The 14,386-nt window shown below is 34.8% G+C and overlaps 1 protein-coding gene across 4 annotated transcripts in view; it reads left to right on the forward strand.

The window, feature by feature from the left end:
* Positions 1-14,386, forward strand: part of wdb (widerborst) — a 59,027-nt gene that overhangs the window by 35,748 nt on the left and 8,893 nt on the right. For all 4 annotated transcript variants that reach the window (XR_011157050.1, XM_069039141.1, XM_069039139.1 and 1 more), the window contains exon 3: positions 10,007-10,332. Coding sequence is in view for 3 of the 4 variants with exons in the window: in XM_069039141.1 (XP_068895242.1) it covers positions 10,007-10,332 (326 nt within the window). In the remaining variant the exon portion in view is untranslated. The remainder of the gene's footprint in view (positions 1-10,006; positions 10,333-14,386) is intronic.

A 14,386-nucleotide genomic window follows, 5' to 3' on the forward strand; every position in this document is an offset into this window, starting at 1 on the left:
TCATTTCCGTTACGAATAAATCTGTTTTTGCACAAACCTAAATACATATACGGAGTGTCTCGACTAGATTTTCTGTTATTCTCGTCCGAAAGTCTCGACAGGAGAAGATCTGATCGCGTCGGAACCCAAGTTCAGAACAAGTGTTCCTCGATTTTTTTTTGTAGTGGCACATCTGGCCACCGGAGCGCTTAGGAGATTGGCAAACTTTCGGGACTCAGTATCGAGAATATAAATCCAATTTCTGCACGTGAGAGCTTTATTTTAAATGGTGATTATTAAAGAAGAAATCTCGAATCAATTAGTCGATAAACGATCACCGAACTTGGACCGAACTTTCATTAAAGTTCGTCCGGGCTGTGTGTGCGGAGCTCAACGCTGTGAAATTAAAAATCGGTTCGATGTCGACGTGAACGAACAACTTTTAACATTGTCGAAATTTCGCGGGTCGAAGACGTCCTCGGGGGTCCCCATTGAAGTCAGAACCAGGCCGGGAGAGCTTTTGTTAATATCGGACGTCATCATGAAAATAGAAATAACTAACGGCTCTGAAACTTTATCACGTCATAATTCGCGCCCACGCAATTCGCCGGCAATAAAGGCGGGCGAGGATTTCGATCTGTACCAACTCGAATGTGTTTTTCCGTTATTGTTTGTACCACTCGCTCGTAAAATTTAGAATCTAAGTGTTATCCAGTTGGTAGCGAGATTATGGCGGCGGAAACGACCCGAAAAAAAGGAAAAATCCTTAATAGATGCGAGGAACCGCCTCCGTTGGCGTTTATCAATTAAGTCGTTTCTGGTCGACGTTGTTTCACGCTTTTTTCTCTCGCCACATCCGACCATTGAAATCCTTGCAGGATGCACGGCTACAAACTTGGTCCTTTCATGGAAGTGACTCGACTCCGCTCGATCGAAATTAATTTACTCGATAGTCTATTAAGAAACTTCAAGATCGGTGTGCGCTTTAACGAAACCCCCTAGTCGATTTGCATTCGAGACGAGTTTATGCAGACCAACTTTTTAATTTATGTGCGATGCAGTGGCCAACAGAATTGAGGTGATTTTAGGAGAAGAGGGACGAACACATTTCAGTCGTGATAACGTCGGTGTTTTTCTTTTTTCGTTTCGGTGTGACGCGAATGCTGCCCAAAATATTGATTGGCACTAGAGAATTTCTGGCGAACGGCAATTATGTCGTTTGGGAATTGGGAACTCTCCTGCTGTTCTCAAACAAAACCGCAACCGACAACTTCGCGGCTTGAAATGTGAACATTTCGTGATGGAGGGCGCCATCTTTGGGACACTTTTAACGCAGTCATGGGAGGTAGCTGTCAAAGCTTGATTCCGAATTGCCTATGAAATACTATGAATGGATGTTATTTTGTAAAAGGATCATTTTCATTCGCAACTCTCATAATTTGCCGAATGTGATTTTACGTCGAAACACCAAAAGTCCACAGTTAATTATTGTTAGTTCTACAATTAAGCGCTAATGGGTGAAGTTACATTTTAGTTAATGCGTTCGTAAGTGCATATTATGGGCAAACGTCTGAGTTGTGTTTTATTTTGTGGGTGGGGTGGTTATTTCTAGCCGACTATTCTTAGTTCTGAGTACTATATTTAACGCAGACAGGTGACTTAAACTCCTGTTTAATGGAAAAGACTTGTCAACGGGGAAAGGTGCTCGAAATTATGTCCGTTTTAAGGACACGTTCGATCTGTGTAAACAATTACAATTACCTTTTCTTGTAGTTAAAGGAGAAAAATACTTAATCATTTTTGACAGTACCTATTTACAGTTTTCTCCACTAAATTTTCCTTAAATTTTCCTGGTGCTACTTTTGTTAAAGCAAAGTTTAACTGTCAAGGCATTAACTATTCATAATGCAAGAATACCAGCTACAACAGATGATTTAATCCACCAGAGTTTTTTTCCGCTTCTCAAAATTCATCGAGTGCATTTGTAAATTAATCTTTATAGACCGATAAATGGGTTTTTTTCAAGATTTGAACGATAATATTTTCCAAATGTAATCTGAATTTGATGTAGTTGTCAAGATGTCAAGTGATGAGTCCATTCCAAATCTGGAAATAGTAGATAAGTAATGTTTGGGTAATTGTTCACTTTAACTACTTCTGGAATTTTCGCATTTTTTCTGGCTAGACAACCTCAGGACGTCCTCCTACATCGTTTCCCACCAGTCAAACCTTGTGCAAATGAAAATTTTCCTTACCTTGTAGTTATACTAAGTCTTGGCGCGACCTTGAAATACAACAAGAGAAAAAAAAGGCATTTGCACAAGGTTTGAATGGTGGAACACGATCTAGGAGGACGCCCTGAGTTAAAGGGATCAATTACCAATTTTTCTTATGTTCTCACTGATTTGCAGAACCAGAGGCATCCACTGATGGAACACAAAATGTAGTTGTTTCAGTTGTGCATAAAAAATTGACGAGCGATTTTTATAAGTGAATGCGATTCTCTTTTACGCGCCACCACCAAAGAGCTTATCGTTAAGCGACCCATAAAACACTAGACCTCGTGATTGATGCAATAAATTTTAATACGTATTCAATTTATTCGTTGGTCGGTGATAAATTTATCGAGGCACCCTTGAAAGATCTACTTCTTGCAAGGCCTCTCGCACCTCCACACACAGACAAGCTAATATTATCAAATGCTTGTGTGTTGTTATTACTGCGAGCTGTAATCATAGTAAATATTTTGCTTGGAGGTTTTCAATTAATCCGGATTGACGTGGTGGTTTGTTTTATCTAGCTGACTTGCACGCGGTAAAGATATAGAGATGGAGCACTTTTTCTGTTTTTATTTCTATTGGTGCGGTTAACACGACGTAAACGGTATTGGTTTTGCGTGTAAACTTGTTATGACATGCATGATGCTCGAATGATACAAATTTACTGGATCTTGCATAGATGGGGGAAGAAAAGAAGTGAACTAGTTCTTGTTCCCTTTCCAAGATTCTGCATATATTATGACGGGATTAGATTTATTTTTTGGGTTAATTACCATAATTCAGCTTTTTATATGTATATTTTAATAGCAATAATTTTTTAAGAAGAAATAACGTGGAAAATTTTACCTTCGCGTCTGAGAAGACGATAAATAAAAATAATATTCTTGACGTTTCCTGTAAGGAATGAAAAAGTAAAAGTGAGTAATGGACCAAATTATTTATAGTCTCAAAGTTAATACACGAAACCGGAGTTGACTAAAATAATTTCAAAAATCAAGATTTCGAAAAATTAAATATTTACGCGGGCGGGAATGGTGAATGCTCAAGAAAGGTCAAAATGTGGTGGTCTTCCTTAAAAAACTAAAAAACTAAAAAAAAAAAAAACAAACAAAACCAAACCAAGAATAATTGTCAGTTAATCTGTTTTTGCTGAAGAATGCTTTACAACAAAAAAGATTTACTATGACAGTTTGTTTTTTATAAAAACTCATTGTATAGATAAAAAACTGACAAGGTTCAGTTGTCAGATACCGAACTACGATTAAAAGTAATTTATGGTTGCTGGTTGTGGGAAAACGAAATAACAAATCATATACTGAGTTTCTTGTCGATTTATTTACGTAGATTTCAATTTGCGGTAATATGTCAAATTATGTAGTTATTGATTAGTTTGTATCCAATGTCAAGGACAAGGAAGATGATTCTACGAAGAAAAATATCAACACGCAACTCGTTCGTCTGCCTCGATGAAAACATCAACAAATCGAACTCGACAAGAAAATAGAAATGTATTTTTTAAAATGTCCCTTTCAAACGAATTACTTGTTTTGTTCCAAAAAATAACAAGAAAATTGTTTTGTTCAATACCTCCCTAGAAAGTGAGTCTGCATCCATAGTTACCAGTGGGTGAAGGTTCCACTTTCGCTAACTGTCTTTCACTCACGCATAATTGAACTTGGATTTATTGTCACTATTGGGAAAAGGAAGAATAAAATTTTGGTCCGTAATGAGTTAATAACACTTAAATTAGATAGGTAATGAAATTTTATCTAGTTTGTATGTACATATTTTATGTAGTTACATATTTATTATTTATTACATATTACCAACAAAGCAAGAGCTGATTCTGCAAAATAACATTTTTGTTGAAAATTCCATCATTTGCTTCAATGATTAATTGATGACAAAGATAGTTTAGCTACATACAGGGTGTTATGGAAGTCCAGGTAATAATTTAACCACCAATAGGACTCGTTAAAATATGTAAATGTTTTTCTTATTTATTATTTTCTCCGGAAATTCTTCAAAACAGAGTTAAAATTAAATATCATTTGAACCCTAAAATTACTAAAATACCCGCTCATGTGTTTACACATATGTACAGTGGCGGCCATTAATTTGGAAACACCGGCCTAATCTAGTTTACTGGATATTTCTAATATTTGATAGTGTAAGCGTTATGTCATGAACTCATGTCACCCATGTCATCGTTGAGCGCATTCAACAGACTGTCGCAGCCGAAATTGATATGTCAATAACATTGTCAAAGTGACAAACAATTTACAATAGAAAAACTTGGTGTTTCCAAATTAATGGCCGCCACTGTACATTGATAACGAAGCATGAAAAAAAATTACTCGATCAAAATACTGGAATGAAAAACAGTGAAAACTGTTAGTAAACTTCGTCCACCGAGAGATTGGGAGATTTTAAATTTTATTAAATTAACCCAACACTACAAAATACACTAGAATACATTAGTTAGAGCATAATTTCAGGGAAAAAATGTTACTGCTTGAAGGATATATGTATTTCAAATTTTACCTGCGCTAGGTACTACAGCGTGATCAACAATGACTGAGTGTGTTGGCAATGAAACAATTGAAAACTACTGGTGTTTTTTGTCTCGTAATTGGCACTGACCGGATTTTTTAACTTGAGACGACATTAAAAACATTTTTGGTTATGTCGGCTATGTTTATGCTGTTACAAAAATGAACCTTTGATGGTAAATTTCAAATTTTGCAAATTTCATTGTTACCAACAGACTCAGTCATTCTTGATCACACCGTACTTTCTCTACGTAGAATTTAGTGATTTTTATGTCAACCAATCTCTCGCTGGACAAACTGTATTAGAACAGCAGTCGTTCTTTCTTCAAAAAAAACTGTAAAGTTTTTATCGCACAAAAACATTTTTACTCACTCTTTCGTTTCAGTTGATAATTATCCCATGAGCATTCTAGCAGGTCGTGGTTTATGCTATTACAAAAATTACCCTGTGATGGTAAACGTCAAATTCGTCTATCAACTTTGTCAAAGCTGACAATCGGAAATAAGTTTAGATTACAGTGGTGCCAAAATCATTCAAATTTTCATTGTTACCAACAGATTCAGTCATTATTAATCACGTTGTATTAATACGTGAAGAGAAAACATTGTACCCCTTTTTAAGCACATTGCGCACACGGGGGAGTGTGAGATTTGGCATAGTTAGAGTTCATATGGAGAAGGAACTTCAAAAAATCCCTAAATTCAACTTGACGGCTGAAAATTTCCCTAAGACCACTCACCAAGATAAAGAAGAGAGTATATATAGCTGGAACGTTATGGATGTGGATTGGGGACTTGTCGTTAAGATGGCACTACCAGCAAAAGTAACTAAACGCGCCAATAAGGTTATTGGAATTTATGACAGATCTCACTAATGTACAGTTCAATCATAAGTTTTAAGCAACCTTCAGTTTGACAATCCATATCCAAAACATTTCGACTATACCTCATTTTCCCTATCGTTTTTTTTTTTCAAATAACTCGAAAATGAATGCACAAGGACGTATTTGTACACGCTCGCAGCTGCCGTAATAGAACAAAAAAAAAATGCAATGCAAAATTATAGAGATAAACTATTTGACAAAAAAACCTCAATAACGTTCAAACTTAAAAATTTAATGAATGAAAAATTCAAGAAAAGAAAATTTAAGTTTATTTGAAAATAATAGCATTATCCCTTAATTTTGCTGCGAAGTGTATTCTACCTTTCTCGCCATTTTTCGCCACACTTCACACTTAATATAACGGGTGACCATTAAAATTTTCACTTAGGGTTGGCTATGGATCATTCTTTGTTTTCCGTTGCACCTTAGACACTGACAAGTTTGATATTTCAATAAATGTTTTTTCTCTTAATTTGGTCATGTTTCAATTGTACTGACTGACATTTGTCGTTCGTTCTTGCGTGTGTATAAAGTAACAGAAAAAATAAAAACTCGTTCAAAGCCAACTCCAAGTGAAAATTTTAGTAGTCACCCGTTATTATAATATAACTTCAAAACTCAAATGTCAGTTAACCAAATTCATGATATTATCGGCAATCATTCGAAAACTCACATGGAAATAGACACCGTTCTACTCTGAATGAGGACCTATGATTCTCTGACTGGCGTTATGGCTAACTTTGTGTTAATACACATAGTGTAAACACCAAAATTCTTGCTTGTGATAAAATCACATGATAAATCACATAATGTAGAGCGCACTTGAGCTTCAAGCAGGGATGTTACAGGTAATGGTAGTGGTATTTATGACAAAGATTATTACTTCTATTCTAGGTTGTTGTTAAATAAATTTACAACCAAACTCGAATTCTACTAGAGATTCTGTAGGACTATACACCGGGTAATTTTTTCAATTTCACATCTATAGCCGGCTATGAAATTTTTGTTAGAAAAAGACGTATTGCTTACTTAGAACTGGCTTAATGTATTCTGTTTTGAGTTGCTTAAGATCAGCCTACATTTCCATGACAATTTTGACATAACACAAGCTTGTTTCTTCTGCATTTTGTATTTTTAAAGTTCGTTACGCTAGTTGTTTTCTCAGGGGGTTATTCACGAAACTCAGATAATTTGCAAATCGTTAACGAAACGACAAATACAATGCTTCAACAATATCACTTGTCATGGTTTTGAATTTGCAATGTCTTATTGAGCCTTAGCGGGTTTCGTGAATGACCCCCTTTTTTTAAGACTACACTTTCGTTCGTAATTGAATCAAACCTGCGCGAGTATTTTCAACTCGAACATCAGCAAAAAAAAAAATTGGGAGAACACAATATTTATGATCGAATCTTAATTCCGTAACGGCCAGCAAGTTAATGGCCAATAGGTGTACAAAGTATCATCAATTCATCATCATGCCTTCGGATATTTCGTGAAAAATTCCCTGATGGTGCTGTCATTAAGATACACTTTGTAAACCCATTCATTTATGTGGTAAAATTATTCCGTGCAACCGGCATCATTAAGAGAAATCAGGAAGTAGCAGAACAACGAAACAAACCCCTGACGCTGGTAAAGATGTGAAACACATAATGTAAGATTTTTACTAGTTATCATTAGCACATGCCAGAAAATTGTTAAGAAAAGAAAAATTGTATCCGTAGAAAATGCAAATGTTTCAAGAATGTCAACCACCAGATTATAAAAAGAACAACTTATTTTCACTGGTTCAATCAGGCAATGAATTTTGAATTTATCTTTTTTAAACGACGAAGCTTGGTTTCATCTCTCAGGATATCCAAAGTCACAAACACCCTCAAAAAATTGGAGTATAGATTGCCATTTCGCGGAGACGTTTAATTGGACCAATTTCATTAATCAATTTCACCTCGATGACTTACTTAACGGTTACGTCCAGCAGGATGGGGCACCAGCTCATACAGCTCGGACGACGTTAAATTATCTAAGGAAATTTTATAACGATTGTTTGATTAGCTACCACACAGACCTCGTTTATCCACCTTGATCACCTGATTTGACGCCACTAGATAATTTGTTCTCGATTTTAAACAGCCAATAGTCAAGAATGTGCGAGTGGTACCTATTCGAGAATTCGAATGCAAGTTAACTTGTGCACAGACGTTGAAGGCCAACATTTCCAGTAATTACCTACTGCAAAGTTCTGTGAGTGTAAATTTATATAAATAAATAATCCTTTTTTGTATTTCTTTGAGGTTTGAAATTCAAAAACTAATTGTAAATCTAATCTAACTTTTTAAATTAAATTAAATAAATTAACGTTTTTGTGACATAATACAGTTACTGTACATCATATGTTCTTGTTTTGACATAATTTACTGTGGCCATTGCACTTTGTAATTTATAAAGTTACTTAAAATGAATAATAGGGAAACGTCTTTTACAATTGATTTTTCATCATAAATTCATGTTAAGATGATGAACTGCTGCCTAAAGAAAAAGAAAAATTAATGCTGCGGTTGGTCAGATTCAGCTACAGAATACACCATTTGTTTGCAAAATTTTGAAATGAAGATGAAAACCCGGAAGAACAAGAATGTCGAGGTTCTAATAAACTTTGGGACAATCACATATTAAAGACCACGATGGAGGGCAGTCCTCGAATATGGAGCTCAAGTAACGGAGGAACAATTTCTGTCATTTAAATGTTATTGGAAAAAAAAGGATAAATGAATTTGACCTGCACTGAAAGGTAGCAGTCTTAAACGTCGCCGTCGCAACGAAACTATTTTTACAAAAACAGAAATGAAACTTTTCTGGAAAATAATATTTTATGTCAGCCAAGACAGATTCTCTGTAACAACAAGAAACGATCGCCAGAATTCATACACCTTAGAAGCATTGACCAAAACCAAAAAATCTCCAGAAGAAAATGATGGTAACGGTGTGATGAATTTCAAAAGGAGTCTTGGATTATATTTTTTTATACTATTACAACCGACAGTTATTGGGCATAAATTGGCGAAATGTATCAAAATCTGAACTGCACGTATTGGTCGGTAGAAAAAAACCCAGAGGGTGGCAGATGTGGCCCTACCACGTATCTCACAGAATAACCATCCGAAAATCGAACGAGTTAGAACTTAGTTTACCACATTTTTTCAAACATCTGGATCGCAAAAGAAAAAAGCTTTTGATAGGCTAGACGCTTCAGAAAACGCATTTATAGAATATAATTTCTTCCTGAACGCCAGAATTTTACCAAAAACGGATTGTATCTCGTTGACAGAAATGTAAATAGTGCACGTGATTCATATTTTGATTAAGTATAGATTATTGGTAAAAAACCAAATACAACCCATATTTGAATGTAACATGCAAACGATCATCTTGTATTATGGAACAAGTTATTTTTGAAATATTCTTTTTACAAAGAATTCGATTACAAAATACAATTTACTTTTTAGATGTTTATTTTGCAGAAAAGATAAAACAAAGAATAAAAGAATATATCCAAGTTGTTGTAGTCGGGAGTATTCGAGTTGGGAGTTATTTAAACAATTTACAAACTATTCTCGCGCCCATTCATAAATTCGTAAATTTTGCAACATTATTTTAGAGTTCATGAATCATAGAACGGTGTCAGGATTGCACTAGAATATTCAATGTGAAAGGCCTCGCTAATGTTCACGTGAGTCTTCCGATAAATTATTATTACATTTGTAGTTGAATTTTAAATACCACACAAATTATCCCAGGATAGTGTATTGAAATTCATACAGACGTAGGTACACGGATCATGTGTGTAGGTACTCCTCCTCGCCAGCCAACACCTCCATTGTTGTCCGGCATGATTTATCGCTCAAATAATTACCGACAGGAAATGTTGGCGACAAAAAAAAAGGCAATCAGAATCTTCGATAAATCGGTGATTTTTGTTGTCGGCCACGAATCGCGATCTGTGATTCCATTCCAGTGTTTATTGTTAAAATTTTCCGTACATCGCAAGCGAAGCGAACCGTTGAACACAGACCGAAAAGTGGCAGATTGCCAATTACACGTTATTGAAATTCATAACGGCGGCGACATATTTCGTTCGTGTAAAATGCGCCTTGGAGACGAGCCGACACCGTTTCCATCAATGATAAGCAGCCATCGTCCCTAATTGAACCGATTGAATGATGGCCAGAGCGCCGTTGTGACGTGTGCTAATAACGATTTCGTTGTTTTTTTTTCCGTTTTTTCTTCTAATACATTTTTCTGTTGTCAGATTTCGGCCAATCTTTTTCGAACACTGCCTCCCAGCGAAAATCCCGACTTCGACCCAGAAGAGGACGACCCCACGCTGGAAGCCAGTTGGCCGCACCTCCAACTAGTGTACGAGTTCTTTCTGAGGTTCTTGGAAAGCTCGGATTTCCAACCGGCCATAGGAAAACGTGTGATCGATCAGAAGTTTGTTCTGCAATTATTAGAATTATTCGATTCCGAAGACCCCCGGGAAAGGGATTTTCTCAAGACGGTCCTTCACCGCATATATGGAAAGTTCCTTGGGCTAAGGGCCTTCATTCGCAAACAAATAAACAACATATTCCTTAGGTAAAGCTCAACTAAAAATAACCGATGTAGGGAACAAATTTCATTTCGGTCCGGATTTTTAACAGATTTATTTTTCGTTCGGCAATTCAACCCACCTGGAAGCCATCGAATCTGTAATGCTATTTTATTGCTGTAAAGCGGAAAGTAAAAAGTTAATCGTAATTGTAGTTTAAAAGAAAAACAAACATCAATATCTAACAACATTCCAATAAAATGGTTTTACGGGAAGTACAGTCGCTAACAGTAACAGTGTCAACAAAATGCTGTTAATTGGTCAAAATCATGTCCTGAATGCCACATTTTAGTGAAGTAAAAATCGTTTCTCATGTAAGTATATAGGTACATAATTTTGTTCCAATATACGAGTACCTTGCGTTTCACTTAACAAAATGTGACAAGATGAGCATAATGACAATTGATGTCATACAACATGTTGTAGGTTATGCCCGTTTCACACTACAATACTTTCCATTGTGTCAACCGAATGTTACTGACGACCAAAATTGCTCGTCCCTGTATGCTAAAATTCGAGGGATATTTTTTTTCCAGACTTATAAGGGTCTGGCAAAATGGAAAATGTCATTATAAAGTCACTTTAAAAATTAAGTCGGTCTATTTTTTCAATAGATTTTTTGATATATCAAACAAAAGCTTATTGTTTTTCATCATTAATCCGAATTTAATCCATAACAACTTGACTTTGACTTCGAGACAAGGATATGTCGTGCTTCCGAGTTTAAAAGTAAATAACAAAAGTTACGATTAGATTTATCAATATTTTCAGTAATAAAAAAAGTCAGCCAATTGTTCTGTTCTATTCGTGTTATGTAGAGAAACAGTTTTACAGTTTCAAAATCTAAAGACTTGAAGTATGACAGTGTTTTTTCGGAATTTTTTAGAACAAATTAAAAAAAATTTTTTGTTCGACACTGTCAGAATTTGAAAATTTTTTCCTATGTGGACGGATTTTGATAAATGTCACACCTTGTCAAAACGAAACGACAAGCTAATATTAAAGATTTTAAGCGATTTGGAACCTTTAAGGGGCTCGTCGAACAAAAAAACGTTGTATTCAACTCGTTCGTGTGTAAATTGGACTCTTGATGGCATGAATGGGTCAGTTTAAAACGCGAGTGAAACGTTAAATAAACTACTATTATTTTTTCTATGACTGTTAAAAGCTGTATTATATTTCATTGTTTTTAGTATCTACATAAAACAAAGACTGCACCATTTTTACTGCTTTTTACTTTTTTCACTATTATCATAAACAAATGCAGAAAAAATGTTGTATGGAACTCATGCATAAAGTGTCTTTTTTTCATTCATTGGGATTGCTGCACTCGTCTGTGGCTCTGGCGGTCAAACTTCCGATTCGTGGCAAAAAGTACTATACTCCATTCTTTATCTTGATGAGTGGTCTTTGGGAAATTTTCAGCCGTCAAGTTGAATTTAGGGATCTTTGAAAGTTCCAATGGAAAAGTGCGTTGGTAGTTGTTGAAAAATATTCAAATATTACAATAATGTAGGTACTTACAGAGACGCCGCAAACTCTTTCTATTTATTATTTTCCGGGTTAAATTGCTCATCATTCGTACGCACCGAGACATAACCTCAAACGTGTCATCTTCATATCGCATCGTTTTCTAAAATTTTAATAACTTGCTTGGGAATTTCAAAATGTTCTACGCCGGCCACACACTTTCCGGTCAAATTTGGTCCGGTTTATGGTTTAAGAATCCGGTTAATTTCTCACACCCAAACTTCTTTGCAATATTGCCCGGCACGGGACGGGAATAAATGAATAATGTTCGATTGTTCGGTCGACGCGACGGTCGGATTGACCGACGACGGACGCCGATAATTTTCATATCGAGAACGGTTAAATTTAAGAATCGATGTGTAGGGCTTACATATTTACATTTCGCGACATAAGATCGTGAAATTTGGACATGAATGCTTGACGAAGATTCTGAATCTGAATGACAGCGATGACAGTTAATATTTGATTTACACGACACACAAATTGGGTGGAAAAAGTAAAACTTACAAAGCTACCCATGGCTTGCTTGATCGCATCGACCACTCACCAAGATAAAGAATGGAGTATATGTACAACTATTCATTGCATAAGTTACAATTTGAGTCAACAATGTGCATCAAATTTCAAAAATACAAATACAGGACTATTATGGAAGTTGAAATATCTTAAGTTCAACGAAACGTTACAAAATTGGAACTTTTTGCAAAAACTTATGTTTAATTTTCTCAGAATCTAGCCTCCATATAAATACCCACTGTAGATAAGTAAATATAGTCTACATATTTATTTAAACAAAGTAAATAGTATATTTAAAAGTTAATTTTTTTCATTTCTATCGATAAGGTAACTAAAAAGAAACTACATATTCATTCTTTATACAAATGTATGGACGATCGTTATTAGACTAAAATTCTGTTGTGTTTTTAAAATTATTATTCACAGTAAGTAACAACCGAGTTTAATAACGCTTCCTGAATTGCTGACAACTTGGGAATGTAAACAGAGCATTATTACACACGTAATGTATTTTGACATTTTTGAAATAAATTCAAAATAAGATAAAACAATAATTTATTATTTATATGCTTCCAAAATTGGCAAATACAAAGTTGCAAAAAATATCTGTAAAACAGTTGACTCTTCATTCTTTTTTTTTTCAACAATAACAAGATCATTTTCGGCTTAAAAGTTTGTATTACAGCACTGAACTTTGCAAATTTAGAGAAGAAATAGTTATTTACGAACCGAGTGTGAGAAGACATTTTTCGCACATGAGCGCATTATTTGTGGCACAAGCGACGAAGGAGCGAGTGCTTCATTTGCGCAAATCTGCCGAATACGTCTTCGCGCATCGAGTTTTGTACAATATTTTTTGAAACGAACATTAGCATTTTAAAATTATCGTATGAACAAAAAGGCTTTGGATCGCGGTAGCCATTAAGGATGAACTGGAGTAACAATCTCAGCAAAAAGTTGCGGAATTCTTATAATGCTATGAAACGTTTATTACGAGAAATCAATATTTAACAAAAACAGTTTTTAATTTTTGGAAACGAATTGTAATGAGTTGCAAGTAAATTTTGTGTTTATTTTCTTGATATTTAGATAATTACTTACATGTGATTTTACAATCTTTTGACTAAGACTGTACGTGAAAGTAAACAAAAGCACACTGAATTTCAATTTTCATTGATTTCTGTTAAAGTTCTAAACGTAACTGTAGTAAAACGTACGATATGAGTGTAATGTTGCATACCGACGTCAATTATATGCATTTTGTTCACTTTTATTGAAATTAAAACAGATACATAACCTCAAAAACCGTGTTTTCCACATATAATTAGCGATTACATCCTCGACCAACTTGTTTTGTAAATTGATTAGAAAATTCTACGATATCGATACTTTATGTGTGAAAAATTTAAGAAAAATTGGCCATTTTGAAATATGTTTTTTATCACTTTTTATGCGACCATTGCTCGATTTCTCATAAGAACACGTGTAAAATATCCAGAAACTTTAGAAGGTAATAACTTTAAAATTCCTCGATCAATTTTTTTTTAAATTTGGCACAGTACTTCAGAATGAATGAAAGGACTATTGTACCAATTTTAAGCAATTTTCGCCATTTTTCAATGTTACTCCAGTTCATCCTTAAATGTAAAAACCATCTATAGAATTATTTACGTCTACTGTCTACTGTGTACTGTGTACTTCAAAGTAGTGCTAATCTATCACGGAATTCGTTTAAACATAAACGAGGCGAATAAAGCCAATCACCATTTTCACCACGATTTCCATTACCGTAGTATGATTTAATAATAAAAATTGTATGTTCTCTTTGAAATATTTTGAATTATAACCTGCTCTTGAAAGTTGTCAAATAAATGTCAAAAATCATTGAAATAAATAATTTCCTAGATAGCTTGTTAATTCCACGGCTACTCTGATCCAAAGACTTTTTGATCATACTATATTTCCAATAGTTTTCAATTTAGTGAATAGATGGCG

Source organism: Tenebrio molitor, chromosome 2 (genome assembly GCF_963966145.1).
Source record: "Tenebrio molitor chromosome 2, icTenMoli1.1, whole genome shotgun sequence".
NCBI lineage: Eukaryota > Metazoa > Arthropoda > Insecta > Coleoptera > Tenebrionidae > Tenebrio > Tenebrio molitor.